Genomic DNA, 20,265 nt, shown 5'->3' on the forward strand with positions numbered 1-20,265 from the left:
TATAAGTGGAGCCTATGCTTATTGATAAGAAGGGACTTTTTTCTTCCCGATGTTGTTCCACCAAATCACCTTGTTTCCTCTTTACTTTATCAACTATGAAATCAACAGTACCCCTTATGTGTCAGAACCACCCAGGAGTTATGAAAACCCAAGCTGTCCCTAAACCAGCGTCAGAATCTCTGGGATAAGGTGCAGACATTCAGCATTGATAGCTCTGGCACATTCCCATCATGCAATCTAATTTATGAGTTCTATTCATCTTCTCTATGTGAAGAGACACCACAAGGCTTCTGGGTTGAACCTTGGAGATGAAAGTCTAACTCACGAGGTGTGCTTGCGGTTTGAGAAACATGCAGTCTTTTGTCCCATAATCCCCATCTGTGTTCTACCTCTCTACCGACTGTTTAGAGTTTTGGTCATTACAAATAAAGGTTAACCAAGTAAATTGTTCTTGTACTATGATTTGCGTTGAGTTTTGTGTGGCCTTCGTTTCTGGCTAATTGCTTTCTTGGTTACTCCACTCTTAAATCAAAACCGAAACCACACACCTGTCCTCTATCCGAAGTGGAAACACTATCAGAAAGTTTAAGTTCAAGCTAGTGACCGTCTTCACCCTTCAGGGTATAACAATTTCCTCTTATCATGGAGCATAAAGGGAGAAAAGAGATAATAAAATAAGAAGTTAAGATTCTGGAGCAGCTCAGTTCCTATTGGCACTGGAAAGATGGCATACAGCCCTGCCTCAGTGTGGCTATCCTAAGTACCTGGGCTCTAGGCTTCTGCTGACAATGGATGAGCAGCAGCTGTGCCGAGCTTCCCAGGGTTTAAGTCTCATTGCACTCTGCTGTCAAGCCAGTGAAGGATGCTCTCATGAATTCCCATCCTCTAGTACATATCCCATCTGTAGAACATAAAACCTCTTTCAAGGCGATGGAAAATATCTGAGAAATAAAATCCACAAGCCTAAATTTCTCATTAAGAAAGAGCCACAGAAGTGTGCATTTTCCCTGTGGTACTCAGATAATCCAATGAAGTGGATTCATTTTGCTTTCCATGAAGTCTTCCATGCCATCGACCTGGTGTTTTATCATCCTGGGAATGCTTTGAATCTCTTTACCAAAGGGAACTTTTAACTTTTTTTTGAATTCTGAGTCCTTTTATTTTCTTCTTTGATGTTTTTATTTAATATTCTTTTTGATTACCTCAGCACCATAACTTTGTCTAATATCATTCCCTAAACTCAAATCACTTTACTGAATTTGTTTCTCTGTCTTCTGTTCCATTCCTTTGTCATATATATATATATATATATATATATATATATATATATATATTGTCTTTGAAGTAACAGGGGAGGCAAAGAGAGGGGAGCAAAAGTGAGGGGAAACACACATAGGTAGGCTAAAATGCCCACTTGCTAACACTTCAACACAATTGAGTCTAGAATGTTCTGGAACTCTGTTATAGAGTTTAGGAGACTAGCTTGTACAAATAAGAAATCACTTAAAGGTAAAAAGTACAATTTGTGGATTTGGGTAAAAATACTAGGGTTTGTTTTTACAAGTCCTGACAGAAATAACAGTGGGGAAAAACTAAGAGCCCTGGCTCATTTGCCCTCACAGACACACAGATGCCAGCAGGAGTCCAGAGGAGGTGAGGGAAAAGGAGAGAAGGCTATCACAGAAAGTAAACTTAAAACTCTCTTATTCTACAGGAAAGAAGAATAAGCTCCGTGTGTACTATCTCTCATGGTTAAGAAACAGAATCCTGCACAATGACCCGGAAGTGGAAAAGAAGCAGGGCTGGATCACCGTTGGTGACTTAGAAGGCTGCATCCATTACAAAGTCGGTGAGTCTCGACTCAGCAGAGTTCCACCCATACTCAGTCCCAGTAGTTTGGTTAAATTTATTTAATGCTTTCTATTGGCTCTTAATAGTGTATGTGTCACCATTTATGATGCTGCTGGACCCTAAAGTATACTTGAATTACTCCCCCAAAAGTCAGATTGATAAAACTCAAAGAATAGACTTAGAATAAAATGCTAGGTTCTGGTTTGAGAATTCATATGTACTTCTCCCAAAGTCCCCCAAAATAACAATTAAAAAATTCAATAAACTGCTAAGATTGAACAGATCAAGAGAAGAGGAGCCAGCAACTAGGAGATGGCCATAAAACTGAACAAGAGTAGCTGTGTGACTAGGGTAAGACATAGCAGACCAGAGTCTACAGGAAAAAAATATTATCAATATTATCCACCCATCCCTCAGAGCTCATTAAGACCAGAAGCCCAGGGAAGACCACAGGACAGAGGTACATGGCAGAGCTGAAACTAGCATTGCTGAAAAGCAGAGACAATGAAAGTCCTCTAAAGCCACCCCCCCCACCCCACAAACACACACACACACACACACACACACACACACAGAGGCAGGCCACTGTCCTGCAAATAAAAGGAAGAGTGTGTATAGCCACTGGTGAAGGCACCCACACACATCCTGGCAAGCCTTCCCGCACAGATCCCAGTATGCTGGCATGGTGTTTCTATGCCCAAGAAAGGACTTTGAAAAGTTTGTCTTTGGGAAAACTAAATGCACAGATAGTACCATTTAGAGTCAAGCAGGGAGAAAGCTCCCCACCTTTCTTCTCTAATGTGCACTTGATGAGCCCACTTTTACCAGAGAATAGATAGGTAGCAGGAAGCAGGAACAAACAGGAAGTAATCAGAAAATGAAGCATGGGAGAAAATTCAGGGAGGAGGAAAGAAAGGAAGAAACTACATTTTACAGATAATGGGGGGAGTAGTGTTTCTATGAAGGAAAAATAGGAGTATTTTTAAAGATGTAATAGAGTTGGGGAGGTTGATGAAGATAAAAAAAATAGCAGGAATAAAAATACTATAAGCACTTAAAGATGAGAATGAAGAACTCACCCATGAAGTAGAACTAAGACAAACAGGGATCTGCCTTGACCTGCACAGCGTCAGGGATGACCTGGCTGGGGTGACAGGGAACTGAGTGAACAAAGGCACATACAAAAGCTGGGGTCCTGTGTGTGTGCACTGTGCACTGTGTGCTGTGCACTCTGATGGAGATGCACTAGTATCCAGGAAACTCCATGTGTTCACTATGTATGTCTGAGTCTCAGTCTAGGGAGCGAGTTTAATGTCTACAGCTAAAGGAGGAGACAGAGTTAGTGTGTCCAGACGAACAGGGAGGCAGGTTTCTCTACAGGTCTTTGTAGGGGAACAGTCTCAGGCTATAAACATCCTGGAAGAAGGAGCAGTCATCATTTTCTGTACACGCGGTCAACATCGAGAAATGGTTCATAGGAAGGCTTTGCAATTTCCCCGAGCCTGACCTGAGGAAAACTTTGCTATTCTCATGAGTCTGAAACACTGGGACCTTTGACACGCCTAGGCCTATGTGAAGAGTACATAGTCATGCAGGACTTTATCCACTCCCTATAGATAATAGGGTATATATAGATATAGATATATAGATATATAGATATAGATATATAGATATATAGATATAGGCTGAAAACTTCTCTCTCTTCTGGCCTACACACGTGCATGTGTGCACGTGTGCATGTGTGCACACACATATAAACACACATACACAAAACACTACAGTAAAAATAAATCCTTTTTAAAAGAGAAGAAAAATATAATGAAATTAAAAAATCAACCCAAGAGGTTCAAAATATGAGCTTCAGTAAAAGAGAAAAAATAAATAGAGATGGAAGAATAAAGAACACCTTCTAGATAAAAGGCCTTGACAACCAGATTACAATGATTCTGAGAAGCCACTATATTACTCAGAAAGAAAGCTCACAGTGAGCTGTACCAATATGGCATTTATATAGAAGAAATGAGAGTTCTTAAAATTCTCAGGTTATAAGCAATGAAGAACATGTGTAAAATAGAGTATCCTGGGACTTGTTGAAAACAAATAGAGCCAACAAGGCTTCAAAATTCCAAAGCAAATTTTATTTTTAGCTAGAGGCTTGGGATGTCACTCCCTAGGTAGAGTGCTTAGCTTGTATCCACAAATCCTGAGTTCAGTCCTAGCAATGGACACACTGGGTATGATAGTGCAATCCCAGCACTTCAGAAGTAGAAGTAGGAAGACCAGAAGTTCAAGATCTATACAATATAGGAGATGTTACCATAAAAAAATATTTTCAATGTGTGTGTGTGTGTGTGTGTGTGTGTGTGTGTATGTATGTGTGTGTCTATATGTGTATGTATGTATGTATGTGTGTGTGTGTGTGTGTGTGTGTGTGTGTGCATGTGTGTGTAAACTGAGACAAGACTGTAGCAGAGATTTATTACCAGGAATTGATTCTCGTAACTTTGGAAACTAAGAAATACCCCCCCCAAAAAATGTTTCAGTTGGGAACCTGGAGGCCTAGAAGAGCCAATTGTGATTTAATTCAAGTCCAAAAGCCTAGGGACCCAGTGAATTGATGGTAGGGTTCCAGTCAGACCCAACAAACTCAAGACCCCAGAAGTGCCAGTCCAGACTGAGTTTGGAGACAGGAAGACTCATACCTCCCCTGGGACAGGAGTGGGTTTTTTCCTTCTTATTCTATTCAGATCTTCAAGTTATTGGCTGAAGCACACTGTACTCTGCTTTACCCAGACCACTAATTTAAATATTATTCTCATCAGGAAATCATAGAAACACGTAGAATAAAGTTTGGTCAAATATTTGATTTTATTTATCCCAGCCAAATTAATATATAAAATTAAACATTATGCTATCAAATTTTATGTCAGTGTGAAAACATTTATGGACAGGCCCTAACTCCAGAACATTCCAGTTCATGCACCATCTCTGAGAAACCTACTGAGCATGTGTCCCACTAAAATTAAAAAAAAAAAAAAAAAAAAAAAAAAAAAAAAAAAAAAAAAAAAACTAATACTTAGTGACTCTGGAAAAAAATTAAAGGAAATGCCCAGAATGGTACCCAAAGGAATGTGAGGAGACCACTTTACCACAGGCCCGCCAAGCAAGATAATGCTGAGTGCCAGAGGTGTACCAGCACAAGAAAACAATGCATCCATAGATGACGGCTGCTGGACCATGTGGAAAGACACTTCCTAGCAGAAAGTTCACATCTACTTAGATACATAGAAAGAAAGGAAGTGAGACTAAATGAGAAAGAGTTAGAAAGAAAACCTCCTCATGGTGTCCTACGTGCCACGGGTGTGAGCAGAAATGATCTGAACTCTTCAGATGCACTAACCCAAGCTGAAATGAGTACGTTCAGGGCGTGAGGTAGGAAGTAGTGTATATGTGTGAACTCTATGCAACAGCTGCAAAGAAGAGGAGATGGCTTTAAAAAATGGATTGTTTTCATGCTCTGAGACCAGTAGACACTGTCCATATTTGGAACTGGGACTGATAATGTGGCTTTTGAGAATATTTGCCTATAAAACTTGTCAATTGCAACCTGAGATGAGTAAGGAAATTTCTGCGGATTCGTGAGATGTACACAAGACATAAGCTTGTTTTTTTTTTAACTGAGAAATAACAGCAAAGGCATGGCAGAGAGGCTTCCAACATTGCTCCAAAGGTTGCCCTTATATAGTCTCAAGAAGGCGCTGTACATACGGGTTTGAAACTGTGACTTACAGAGTTGGTCCAGCCACAGGTGCTATATGATGGTGACTGAAAGCAGAAACAGCAGTCAGGGGAGGTACTATGAAAGAACCCAGAAAACAAGAACCAAGTTATTCGTATTGTCTGCCTTGAAACCTAATGTCTTATCTTTTGACAGCTAGAGACGGCCCTGTTCTAGAATATTCTCCATGCCCTTTCCTCTGCATTCATCCAAGTCACTATCTTAGACATCTTGACTTTAGGAAACAGTGATAAGCAACTAGAAGCCAGAAAACTGCACCTCCACTCATAAGTGATGAGTCCTTTGTGTTTTGTGCCCTAAAGGAATCTTTCTAATCTCAATAACACAATGGGCTTATTTATATGCACTTATTTAGACACATAAAGAGAGAAGAGAGCAATAGACAAGTTTCACAAACACATGGTGCCTGTAAAATGCATCACCACAGCCCTGATCTTTTTGTACTGCATTCCAGCAAAGAGTACAGTGCCAGGCACTGAGACCAGCTAAGCAGTGTTTGACCAAGGGAAGGGGCTGTTGAATGGGCACCGTACTATTCACAAGCAGACCACATGGGGGAGTATGTTTCCATAGCAATTCCGTGACATTGCTGCTTTTGTTTGTGAATCAGAACTATTCAGTCCTTTCCTGTCATATTCTGAAACTGCAGTTTTCTCTTAACTTACTTTGATTGTGTGGCAAAGTATCAGACACAGCCTACACCATCCCCACCAGGCAGCAGAGAGCTTCACGTTCACGTGCACTGCTCTCTTGAAGACTGGGTTTCTTCATGGAAGAATCATGCTTGTTTGCAGAAAGAAGCAGGGCACAAGTGTGACTGTGGAAAACAATAACAATTGCTTCTAAAGATGGCTCTGACAAAACTGTTAGAATTTCCTTTACATAGAAATATTTTTCTATTATTATTTGGCATTTATTAGCCCAAATATTTTAGTGATCAGATTTTGTCACATAAACTAGGACTGCCTAATTATAAAGCCATAAAACTAATTGCAGGAGATAGTAACATTTCTTAACGTTCATTTCTGAATGTTATGTCTTGCATGTACCTGCAAAATGTTCTTAAAATGTCTTCATCCTGTTTATCCTACATGTCTTCCATCAGCCTTCCAAACATTTGGTCCTTCTGAACAAGGCTATCTCATTTCATTGCCTTGACATGCACATGCTGATCAATAACACAGAGCTACAAAAGAAAGTGTAACCTGAGAGCAATAGTTGATCAATATTTACCAGAAATTCGAGGCCATCTTAAGTATCAGAAACATTTTTTACTTCAGTTATCCAGAAAACTACAGCTTCCTGCTGTTGGGATTCCAGCCAAGAGAGTAATGGTAACTTGTAATGTCTATAACTAGTCCCATGTGCTCAAATTCCAGTGAAATTTCAAAAAGACAAGAATGACAATATCTGCTAATAACATTGTAAAAGAACTTGAATGCATTGAGCAAATTCCATCGCATATAAACAATACAATAGGCAGTAAGGGAAAAGCAAGTGGCTTAATCTAAAAGTCATATAAAATACTTCTTTTGTTCTTTATATACTTACCTAACTTTTCTTTTGAAGATGTGTTAATCTTTGTGAATCTTTTTCTGTGCCTCAGGTATGGTCAGAGAATGGATTCATAAAGAAGCCATGTTGGCTGGGATGTAGCTCAGGGTCAGAGTGTTTAAAATGAGGGATTGGGTGTAGTCCCTAGCATTGTTTAAAAAAAAAAAAAAGAAAGAAAGAAAGAGTTCACACCACAAAAATTATAAAGGAGTCAACTAGAAACCAAGTGTTTCATCTAACATCTGAAAATCTATCCTACCTAGCTTTCTTATGATACAGGATATTTTTGTACAGATATTTTATGCAAAAAAAATGATTGGCATATGTATCATTTGTTTGCAGAATTAGACTCTTCCTTTAATCGTGGAAAGTCTTGAAGCCTTTAAAGAATTCTGTATTCCTTCAAACTCATCATTTAAATTCTGATCGTTACATTACCAGAAACACATAGTCTACAGTAACTAAGTCCTCAGATGACAAATATGTCATTTATTCCCTTGGTAAGCACTTATTGGGTGCTGTTTTATGTGATGGAATACTGAATTAGTCACGCAGTCATTTCACCAAGCGAAGATGTATAATATTCTATTTTCATACACAGTGAAAATATTTGTCAAAGTATGTGAAGCCCTTAAAAATAAGCCATTGTCAGAACCCAGGGCTCCTGTCATTGCATTGTTCATTAGATATATAAATAATTATTTCATGTAATCATGATTAAAATGTGAATAATAAGCAGATAATAATACACAATAAGCTTATGTCTCCACAAGTTTGTTAATTGTTCTAGCATCATGCCATAACTACACTCAACTAAGCATCTAATATAAGAAGATGGCATAGGTCCTTATCAGAGTGAATATCCATATCTAAACTGAAGTAGTTTCATCTTTAGATAAAAAAAATCCTTTAATATAAACCTAAAAACTTCTAGTATTCTGTTAACCAGGTACACTAAAGCAAGTTAAATTTGTGTGCAAAAATAAAACAAAACGAAGCAAAACAAAACTAAAAAACAATAGTAATCTACTCTCAACTGTGAATACCTATGGACAGGCACCTACATTCATTAATGTCATTAATACAAAAAATCTTGAATAAATTGACATGGTTTCTAAATCTTACTCTTCTTTTCTATTTTAGTTAAATATGAAAGGATCAAGTTCTTGGTGATTGCCTTAAAGAATGCAGTAGAGATATATGCGTGGGCCCCTAAACCTTATCATAAGTTCATGGCATTTAAGGTAAGTGTGGATGTTGGGTGTTTAATTCTCAGTTTTTGCCAGAGTTCTGTTTTCCACAAAAGCCAATATCAGTTTTATTATATAGAAAAAAAAATTGTTTAAAAAGCAATTTTTAAATTTATTATCTTAAAAGACTTAAGTATTACAAATGCCACCCAGCTCATTTCATTAATCTCTGATGTCCTCCTCCACTGGAGGTCTACGAACTGTTGACTTCAAGAGGAATTTACTGTGAAATGGGTACCAGGAAAAGTGCCAAACACAACATTACACAACAACTTCTGTTGTAAAGCCACTGAAAGTCAAGTATTGTCTGACGTTTTGTCTGAAAAAGGCAGATCTGTGACGGCACTGGGGTCCAGATCATCACTAACATTTTGGAATAAACTCTAAGGCTCAGTGGATATTTGTTTACCCTATTGCACAGAGCCATCTCTGAATTAAATGCCAAAGGCAGTCTCTCATGGAAAAGACCGCATTCCTCTAAATTTCGATCCTGATTGCCTTTGCGTTTGTTGACCTCACCGTGGTCTGTACACATCACAGATATGTTGGCTACTCATAGGTTTGGCGAGAGTGGGATGGTAATGTGCTTTGTTCCATTGACCCCATACTATAAAGAAGTGAGCCCCAACTGCCAGAAAAACAAACAAATAATCAAAAAATTATTTTGAATCACACCAATGTATTCAGAATCACATAGCCTAGCCATATCTACTGTGAATTTTCTCTCTCATTTTCTCTTTGTATTTTTCACTTGCTTTCCCTACCTTTGTGACTATAACTGACTTTTGGATCTTTATTCGTCCATGACACCTGCACTGTGTGAAAGCCAAATCTGCCATGGGATTTTGTCAGTACTCTTAGAGAATGAACCACTCCACTCCCATCTTGTTCTTTTAGTTCAGATGGCCATTTGGGGCGTGCTCTGGACGGCAGACTCATCAACAGAAATGGGCTGGCACTCCTCCACAAGCCCACTTTACTGAAAGGCATATTTTGATTACATTATATTTATAATGGCTACGAAAAACTGACTCCCAATGCTAATCTGGGGCTACTTTGCTGCCAAAATCTCTCTCCAGAAAAGCTTTTCAATCAAGATCCCCTTCCCATCCTGACATCTGCCCTCAGGGTCCTAGACAAAGCCCATGAGACAACAGCAACAAGATGCTCCCCTCACCAGATCAGACCCTACCTGGAAGAGAAAGCACAGAGGCAAGGGCTTGAGTAGGAAAGACTGGCATAGGCCAGAGGTGGAACTGTCCCCTAAGACAAGGACAAAAGGCATTAACTTCCTGTGCTGTGACAATGACTGTAAGAGATGGGAAGGGAGCCGTGTTTAATGGCAGCTGTGGTTTCTTGAGACTTCTCCTAGGGCCCAGGAGCTGATAAAAGTACAGAATCATAACAAAGGTAGATAGGCAGGAACACTGTATTGCTATAGAGCTTAGGCCCTGAGTGCAATCAAACAGAACTGTGGCAAACTTGGCCAGAGCTCTCTTCTTTTCCTTTCCAGTTAAATCTTTGGAGACAAGGACTAATAGTTACAATCCATGAGTAGCATGATGTGACTTCCACATTTTCTTTTCTTATTGCCCAAACCTATCCTTCAAAATACTGTATGAAGTTTAGAGAAATTGACAATTGTGGAATGAAAACCATAACCAGCGTACTCACATTAATCGACAATAGATTTAACACAGCACTGCCCCCAATCTGTCTGGGAAGGTAGCAACCATAGCTGACCCTGGTTACCACATCAGAGAGAGGGGGGGGCCATAGAAATCACTGCACACGCTCTAGAGAACAAAGACCAGGAATACACAGGGAAGAGCAGCAGCATCCAGACCCCCAAGCTTTTAACACACGATTTTGACACTGTTGAAATTGACTACTGTAAACTGTCTTTACTGTGAAAAATGAGAAAAGGAAATTGGAGAACAGAAAATAAGCAATGCAGCTTTCCTTCCGGAGTCAGACCTGAATAGACCTAAACCTGAAAGTGACCTTTTCCTAGTTTTTCAACTGAAGAAAGCTACTTCCTTCCGACAGTGGCCAAGTGAAGCTCTTAGGAATAGGACAGCTTCTTTAAATGGTGTGGATACTAACTAGGTGATTTTTTAAAGTCTTTTGCAGATCTTCAGCATAAACCTCTACTCGTTGACCTCACAGTAGAAGAAGGTCAAAGGTTAAAGGTCATTTTTGGCTCACACACTGGTTTCCATGTAATTGATGTGGATTCTGGAAACTCCTACGATATCTATATACCATCCCATGTAAGTTTGAGAAATCTACTGTCTCCTGGCCCTTGCATGACAGCCTGCATGTACAGAGATTTGGTTGGGCTTATTCCTATTTGAAATCATGCTAATCTGTAAAAGTTGCTAAACTTTGGGTATCTCTGAATAGACAGGATGTTCTTAAAGTGCTATTGCTCCCTCAAGCTAAGTAGCACAAAAATGAAATTATTTTGAAGACATTATCTTGTCTTTTGGAGGCTTCCTATACACATTTTATATCATTAGCTGAGTTCCTATTTCAGTTTTTAAAAGAAGTTTTATTTATTCTGTGCTAGAGAAATACAATGGTCAGACACTAGATTCTTGGAGAAAATCTCTTTTCTTCTATTAGTAGACATGCTGAGTAACTTCTCCAACCCTTAGCTTTCCAAGGTGTAAGATGAGACTTCAAATAACTATCATTTAATTGGCTCAGGACCCAACATATTCAACTTCTTCTTGTTAACAATATGATACCCAGTTTACTATGCTGACACGTTGCATAAAACATTACCTTTAAAGGAAATGTCACATGGGTCTACATATGACAGCTAGTAAGTTATGTTTCATGAATAATCCCAAGGCTAACAAACTCTCGGGATATTCTGAAGCTGATCCCTGACTGATTGGCATTTTGAGACATTAAAGAAGCCCAGTGCTTATGCATGCTGTTTGGATGCATTCACACACATGCATTTTACACGCTGCATTTTGCAGCTTTTCACTTGCATGTCTACATCATAGTGGAGAAGCTGGGTCAACATTGATTGTCTTTAAACCCCCAAGGCCCTATCTGTCAGCCACATGTTAGAATGATGTGACACTGTCAACCAGGAGGTTGACAACCAGCACCTCCGTTTTCATAGAACCAGTCAACCTATGCTTATCTTAGCAGTGTGACTAGTGGTAAGGTAGTTCTCTATTTCCTTCCCCTAATGAAATCATTCTGGTATTGGAGCTCCCAGGTGAATGTTCTGAGTTATATATGCATGACCCAATCTCGCTGTATATGGAAGCAGTCTTTCTAGTGGGAACCCAGGCATTTCAGTCTTAGAAAAATGTTCTCAGAGACGGCTTCTATCACCAAATACTTGTGTAGCTTTCATCAAGTTATAGAACCCTGAGATGTAGTTCCCTCATCGGCAAGAAAGCTTTCTATGATGAACGTTTCTAAGGACTAGAAATGATGTATACACATTGTCCAAAGATTGGCACACTAGGTACTCCATATACCCAATGTCACTGTCCTTAAGAACCATCTATCGGATTCATGATCAAGTGACTGTGTTTGTGTTTACCTGGTGCATTTGACAAGAGCAGAGATCAAATTAAGGTAGATTTCATTCTCTACAGTGAAAGTGACACAAAATTTCATTTGTAATTTTTAAAGATAAAAGTCATGAGGTTGTCTTAGTGTTTTGTTTTGTTTTGTTTTGTGTGGTTTGTTGAGACAGGGTTTCTCTGTGTAATACAACCCTGGCTGTCCTGGACTCCATTTGTAGACCAAGCTGGCCTCCAACTCACAGAGATCTACCTGCCTCTGCCTCCTGAGTGCTGGGATTAAAGGCGTGTACCACCATGCAGAGCTGGTTGTCTTGTTTCGAAGCAGAGTAATCCCTGGCCTCTTTTTGTCTTCTAGATTCAGGGCAATATCACTCCTCATGCTATTGTCATCTTGCCTAAAACAGACGGAATGGAGATGCTTGTCTGCTATGAGGACGAGGGGGTGTATGTGAACACCTACGGCCGGATCACTAAGGATGTGGTGCTCCAATGGGGAGAAATGCCCACATCTGTGGGTAGGTTAACCATTCCTTATCTCCTTCAGCAGTTACACCCCCCAAATGAAACGAAGGGCAAGAAATGCGAAACAACAATTTGAGTCCACCAAAAAAAAAAAAAAAAAAAAAAAAAAAAAAGTCTGTGACTGACACTTGTAAGACTCACTCTGTCTGTTTAATCTCAAGTCCTTTGTCTTTTTTTGTGAGTAAGATGTGAACAAATGCTGTGAGTTGTTGCCCATCTAATGTTTTTAATGCAGTTTTGGAAATTCCTTTTGACAGCCTACATTCATTCCAATCAGATAATGGGCTGGGGCGAGAAAGCTATTGAGATCCGGTCAGTGGAAACAGGACATTTGGATGGAGTGTTTATGCATAAACGAGCTCAAAGGTTAAAGTTTCTATGTGAAAGAAATGATAAGGTAAATCCGTTTCAACTTTGCTTTAGTGTTTGCATTTTAAGAGACCACCAGGTACCTGTGAAACCTTCATTTTTCCTTTATACTGACTTGAGTCACATCTGTGTTCAGTGATCAATGACAATCTTGAAATGGCATTACTTGGTTTGATTCATGTAACATTCAGAATCTATGACTCATGCATCCAAACCAACATAAAACATCTAAAACTGTCTTGTAACTCTTGGTAACTTTTGTGGCCTGAGGGCCTTCTGGTGACTTAACAACCATTGTAGACTCTCCTATGCACTTAGAGCAGCTAGCTCATCATCCATCACCTCATAGAGGGTTAGCATGATGCCTTCACTTTTAGGCCTTTCACAGAGACACTGTTGGGACCTACCTTTCATATTATATTCACCCTTAAGTGCAGAACATCTGACATGTAGAAATATGAACTTCTAAGCAATGTCACTCATTCCTAAGAAACTTAGTCACAAACTCTACTCCTGCCATGTCCTGTCTCATTTCAGCCATGTGTTTCCTGACGTGTCACAGGCGGGGGAGGGGGGCTACATTCCAATGCAAGTGACCATGTCTGTCCAGCATGATCTGTCACCTCACAGGAGTATCCTGAAGTGGTCATGCTCTGCCTCACCCTCCCTGGAGAGTCAACTGGAGTCTAATTTACATTTGTGAGCCCACCCTTTGAGACTGTGTTTGCCCTAGTAACCATGTCCACACAGAGAAGAATGTGATGGGTTGAACTGTTTACATTTCTATGTTCATCCCAGGGGCCAGGCTGGTCTTTATCCAACCCTGGTAATATGGGTCTGGATTCTTTGACCCTGGCTAACTGCTTCTGACCTGGTGTGGCCTAGTAGACAGTAGCTGTAGGAGACAAAAATAGTTGCCAGGGGTCTTATCAGAGTATGTCAGAAAATAGACTTAACAATTGAGACTCCAACACTTCTGCAGTTCCTAGATCCTAACACAGGAGATGTTCTGGGTGTGGACAACCATACTGTAGTTCTTGATGACCCACCCCTGCAGGCCTGCTCCAACCCATCCTCTCAGACTGGCACCTCTGGTTTAGTCCCTGAGCTCACAACTAGCAACCTTTGTAGCAGATCTCCACTCTTCTCCCTATTTCTATTCCTCGGCCCCTTAGAGTAGCTGTAGTCTCCTCTGTCTCTCTAGCTAAATGTCAAGCAATTCCACAGGCTTCTTAAGAAGCCATGGAAATAAAGTAGCACAAGCTTTCACTAGTGACACACTCATTCTTCAGACCACAGACACTGGTTGGGCTATTGCACAACCCCATATAGTATTTTCCTGGGGCAGTGGTATTCAGCTCAAGCAAGCAGTAATCTAAATTCTGCTCACTTCTCCCAGGCCTTTGATAAAATGATTGAACTGGCTCAGACCTAACGGACTGTGCTTCTGCTTATTAATGTCATTATCTCCTTTGGCCTGGGATCTACCAATAACAGCAGAGAGCCTAAGTGTTAACACATAGAACACTGTAAACACTGGCCATTGACACTTAGCTGATATATAGCAAGGACAGGACATGTGAGAGAAAATGGCTGAACAGTTGAAGGAGAGAAGGGGGAAGCCAGAAACCCATGAAGTTGAACTAACTTGTTTTTAATTTCAAACAGGTATTTTTTGCATCCGTGCGATCTGGAGGAAGTAGCCAAGTGTTTTTCATGACCCTCAACAGAAATTCCATGATGAACTGGTAACAGAAGAGCACTTGGCACTTATCTTCATGGCGTTATTTCTAATGTAAAAGAACATAACTCATGTGGACGTCTGCCAGTCTAGAGGCAGAATCAGAAGGCCTGGTTGAACATACCGCTCTCTCCGTTTCCTCTCCCTCCATCTCTCCCAATATAGTCCTTTTTGGTGTTGCAGCCTGGTTGAGAAGGAGAGAAAGAGGTGGCGGGAATGGCTGGGTGAGCAATCCCGAGGATGCTGCATTGTCTGTGGACAGAGATGGACCTTGTGCCCTTCGGAGTTAGGGATAGAGACAAGTATTATGTGCTCTTATGATTAAGCTGTGTTTATGCTGGTTTTTCAGTTCTTTTGTTTTGTTTTTTGTTTTTAACCTTATTTTCCCCCTTTACCACTTTACTTTGTAAGAATGGGGGGAAGTGTTCACTGGGAACTTAATCTTTTACAATTCTGTCTGCCTGCTAGCTTTAAGTATACGGTATGTTGTAAAATTTCCAACTCCCAGTAGTGAGAAACAGCGCAATAAATGGGCCCTATCTCCCTGTACTGAAGGCCATAACCACATAGTGGAGTAATTTAAGAATTCTCTTGCCTTCACTAACCCAAGAGGCTGTTTTTATTTTGTTTTGTTTTGTCTTTTTTTTTTTTTTAATTACTACTGGCTAATGAATTTTTGAAAGAGAAGCAAAATAGCTGGTTTTCTCCTCTCTGGGGAAATAGATTTTAAATGGCTAAACTGTTAGCCTTAATCTAATAAAATCAACTACTGCTCTAGTGAGTCTGTCAGGCCATATTTTGATATGGCCCTTTCTAGAATGGAGGGTGTCGAATGGAACAGAGATGCCATTGAGCTGAGTGGGCTTGTGACTGGGGAGGGACTCTGGGATGCGACTGTCCCTCAATTATTATGCAACAGATCAGGGCAAAAGATGGGATGACAGGTGGGTCACCCAGAAGGAGCTTCTGAGAAATGAGCTAATATGTCTATGTAAATACACACATGTTCTTTCTTCAAGGCACAAAGCCTCCTTGTTAAAAGGTCCCTTCATTTGGACTTTGTTAGGACTGTGACTGATTGCATTCTTTCCCAGAGCTGGGGTTACATGACAACCATGCTCTGGAAACCCTCCCGAGGGTGCCACTTTCTCAACATAAAAACTGTGATGGAAAAGAATTACTAATAAATGTTTCTGAGCTGCCTGTGTTCTTACTGGGTCAAGGGACTAGACTTGCAAGCCTGCTACGGATACAGCAAGCACCAATAGCTCAGATTTTAGGGAACCTAAAGGCAAGGCTTTGACAAAATTATAAGACTCTAATCATGTTATGTTCCTCCAAACTTCCCAACATACTGTTAACAACATCTGTGCAGAGATGTGTATGTATTTAGTTCAGGTTGACTTGTGTCCTTATAGAAACCCTTACTGAATGATTTGAACCTTTATGTGACTGACTGGGATTTTCCCTAAAGCTATAAGCATGGCTGCCTATGGTATCCAGGTGTTGCGAAACGGTATCTATGCTGTGCTTCCTGTTTTAACCTACCTCGTTTTGTTTGTTTTTGTTTCTCTGTTCATCACAGCAGTGTTATCTCCAGGAGAAATATAGAGAGCTCACCCGGCAATCTCAGCTGTATTGAACATTTTCAAAACAGTAGTTGACCAAATTGTTCTTTAAAAATTGGAGGGAGAAAAAAAAATCTCTAATGACAAAAACCTCATGTGGGTTGTTTTTAAAGAATGCAATTACTGTAAATGGATCAAAAAAGAAAGACAAAAACTGTGACTCACCTGATTTTGCCTAAACAAATGAGCAGCTGATGTACTATTAATGAGAACGAAACATATGTTAGGAAAACAATACCTCTTTAATCTGGTGGTTGGCCAAAGGGGATGAGAAAGAGAAATATTCTGAGTTCTGGACTAGGTGAATCTGTTAATCCCCAAAGGTGATTATTTATTGTTTGCAGTTATCTGAAGCAGGTAACACACAGAAATGTAGTGAGGGTGGTCTTCAAGAGATCACCTGGATGTGCCCATCATGGTTCCTCTAGCTCTCAAAGGCAATGAAACCCTCCCGTTCTCATTTTTACTGCTGGAGTTATGCTGCCGAACAACATTGTCTTCAACAAATTCCACGGGACAAATTCAGCCATAGCTCTGGGTTGAATTTAGCAACTACCATAATTGGATGCTGAGGTGGACAAAAATAATATGGATTTGGGTCTCGTCTCCAAATGTGATTGCCACCAGCTCTTTATATTGCTGCTGTGATGTTTTGAACCTGAAGCTTCTTTAAATTATGTTGCAAACTGATCTTTGTTTTAATGTTTTGTTTTGTTTCGTTCTTATTTCTAAGCGATACATCTGAAACACACAGCTTTAAATGATTTTTTATTGTGGGACTTTGGGTACAGTTAAGAAATAAAAGGGAATCATTGTGTTTGAACATAAGGTAGTTTGTGAATGTATTTTTTAAAATCTAGATTCATTGGAACAAGAAAATCATAAGAAAACATATTAATGCCGTCTTGTTTACAGTATGTACAGTGACATAACATTACATGAGCTTTTTCTGGTGCCAACAAAATAAAACACAGACGTTAAACATCGAGCCATGCCTTTTATATTTTTGTACAAATAGTTTGCACTGAGCATACAGCAAACCAAATTGAAAGGGGTCCCAGTAATCTCTGCTCCTTAAAGTAAATTTATAAAATTCCTTGAAGCAGTTTATCCTTAGAAGTAAATATTCTGGCATTTATGACAGGTTTCAACTCTGACATCATGAGACTTTGGTCAATGCAAAATGTATCAGAATGGTGCCCTAGTGTTTCTACATGCAGATCCCAAATTTGGGGTTGTTTTTCTTTTGTTTGTTTGTTTCTGGTGGACGTGATCTACTATAATTTAAAATGTCTTCTACTTTTATATTTCCCTTTAAAAGTTTTTTTTTTCCCAGAAATTAGCCAAGTTTCCATTTTTTCACAAGGCAGAATAGCTCCCACCTCCAACCCCCAGTTAAGCTTTAGTAGACCTGTCCATTCTCAGTGCGTGAAATTGCTGTCTATCCAGCAAGCCCATTGAGCATGCCCGTGCCACAGCTTTGGTCTGGGACCTAGAAACAGACCATTGTGCGTGAATGCTGGCTAGTATGTTGTAGCTTGGATTCTTGTATCCATTGGATGGTAGAGATGGGTGGACTCTGGATCTTCCCCACACTGATTTCCATTCAGATCATACATAGCCATCTCACACCATACAAACAACCTGTGTTAAGTACCACACGGAACCTGATAGTTAGTTGGAGCTCAGTGTTTTTCTTAGGAAATTTTAAACAAACTTCAAGACCTATACTTTGTTGTTATTATTGTTGTATTTATTAAATAGTACACATTGAGGTCAGGGCAAACTCTCGTAAGGTCACTTGGACTAGGTTCCATGTCTCTGACACTTCCACACTACCATTGTTTCCTGGGATACATACCAAACAGACTTTGCATCAAGTATACATTTTTTTAAGTCTTGTAATTTCTGGTTGTCACTACATACTTCTAACAGTTTTCTGTCTGCTCTTGTGATGCACTGATAATTGTGTCTCTGATCCCTCTTGTGCGGTAGAGTAGGAAGAGGGGTGTGACACTCAGGCCTGAGCCATTTGCGGTTTTCTCCACTGACAAAGAAGGGCCAACGTATGACTTCACAGTCCGAAAAGGTTCCCTTTAAAAACTGCTTTCCCTGCTGCTGCGTGTACAAGTTCCTGTCACCGTATTCCTAAACCATGCCAGCGTTCTCTGTGTGTGTGTGTGTTGTCTTGAGAAGTCTGCATGAACAGATGCCACTGGCTTTGTGCTGGCTGCTCTACAGTAATAATGCAGTGTGCTGCATGATTGTTATGAAGGAAGATGTAGGTGTTGATGAAACTTCATCGTAATGTGTGGCAGGAAAGCATGAGGATATCTGCCAGGCTCTGAATCCTCCAGAGTCCCTCTGGTGCTATGTTCTGACCATCTCACCAGTGGGAAATGATTGGTCACCTTTTAGTTCCTTCCTGATAATTTAGAACTAAAGGTCTCAAAGAACACGCACGAACCATGTCATGAGCCAAGCTTTCCCTGAGACTATAGAATTATAACACAAAATTTAACCTCTAAGGTCTATTTCTTTTTTAACCTGATGGAGTTTCACATAAATGCCATTGAATTTGGTCTTGCTCACTACAGTAGTAATAGGGACCCTAAAATGAGCTGTCCTACCGTGACTCTCATAGTTACTACAGTGTGACTATAAAATCATCTCTTTTCCAGAGCCAAACAATGAGTAGAAGCACTTCACCATTTGTAGTTCCCCAGCTAACAACACATGCACCTTGGGGAACTATTTTCTGGTGTTGTTTTTATTTCCATACACTGTGTCATTGTTCTGGAAATTTCTCCACGGACAGTTGTGAGATTCAACAATTTGCACAGCATTAAAGAGTCTGAGATCATGACCTGGGCTGTGAACTTTTTTCTACTGCATATGCCAACCCATGCAGGCCCGCCATACAGACCAACAAAGATCTCCCCAGATGTTTTTAAGTAAAAGCTCCCTGTGTAATGCTTGTACTGTCTTAAGTCACATCAAAATCTCCCTGAACATTTGGATGAAATCTAGAAAATACAGTTGAAAATTAAAAAAAAAAAATACCGAGTATTTCTCCACTTCTGACTGTGTGTAATCAACTTTGCACTCACTCGCTCACTCTGCATGAGTTTGGTTTTGATGATTTATTTCTTATAGATAGCAAATTGCTTTGCAGAATGAAGGGCTCATGAGTGCTGGTGGGAAGGCACGTATCCATTCCCAGCAATGGGCTCTCATCTGTCCCAGCAACTATCCATATCCCAGTTGCCCCTCCACATATCCCTTTCTCCCAGATTAAAGCATAGCCATGCCTACTGTAGTTTAAGGAACCTGAGACACTTCCTTAAGTCAGAAGTTCCCGTGTGCAGGAGCAGTAGTGAGGGACAGGGGCCTAAGTGCATTTAAAACTGGATGTTTTAAAGGGACTCTCCTTTTTGTCATTTTAGCTGCCACACACTACTAAATGTGACTGTGGAGAGGTGGCAAATCTACACTACTAGAAGGGAAAAGTATTCTTTTGCTGTGTCTATGGTTGCTTACATTTTTAAGCCTCTAGTTTTCAAAAGTTTTTCAGATGGTCAAAAATCTGACAAAACTAGATGTAGTCGTACCCGTGGATCTTCCAGTCTGAAACTTTTATTTTTAGGTATGTTTTTTTTTCCTTCACTTACACCACAGTTCTTCCAGCAGTTTCTACAGATGTTCATCTGCAATTGGGAACACCTTGGTAAGCTCTAAGCAGAAGAGTACCTAGACCCATAACCTGAGATATGCCATGCATATCATACAGAGGGAACATGTGTCATGAAGTACTAACAGGAACAAACGCATGATAACTCCTCATTGCCATGTCCAAGTCACAAGCCCTCCTTCCTCTTCCTAATACCCACTTCTTTGAAGCTCTTTCATCCACTGAAAGTCCCTGGGTCCCCTTCAGTCACTCTTCCATGTTGCTCATGTATTCACATATCTTTATTTGGATGTGTGCGGT

General features: G+C 40.1%; 1 protein-coding gene across 4 annotated transcripts in view; it reads left to right on the forward strand.

Moving 5' to 3' along the window:
- Tnik (TRAF2 and NCK interacting kinase) overlaps positions 1–17,262 on the forward strand; it is a 399,376-nt gene extending 382,114 nt beyond the window's left edge. For 2 of the 4 annotated variants that reach the window (XM_034499583.2, XM_034499581.2), the window contains 6 exons: positions 1,715–1,849; positions 8,348–8,448; positions 10,578–10,727; positions 12,370–12,529; positions 12,794–12,933; positions 14,574–17,262. In XM_034499583.2, coding sequence (XP_034355474.1) covers positions 1,715–1,849; positions 8,348–8,448; positions 10,578–10,727; positions 12,370–12,529; positions 12,794–12,933; positions 14,574–14,657 — 770 coding nt within the window. In that variant the 3' untranslated portion in view covers positions 14,658–17,262. The remainder of the gene's footprint in view (positions 1–1,714; positions 1,850–8,347; positions 8,449–10,577; positions 10,728–12,369; positions 12,530–12,793; positions 12,934–14,573) is intronic. The other 2 variants (XM_034499582.2, XM_076932211.1) reach the window with 1 other exon arrangement.
- Positions 17,263–20,265: the final 3,003 nt, after the last annotated feature.

Source organism: Arvicanthis niloticus, chromosome 4, assembly GCF_011762505.2.
Source record: "Arvicanthis niloticus isolate mArvNil1 chromosome 4, mArvNil1.pat.X, whole genome shotgun sequence".
In the NCBI taxonomy this organism is placed as follows: Eukaryota; Metazoa; Chordata; class Mammalia; order Rodentia; family Muridae; genus Arvicanthis; species Arvicanthis niloticus.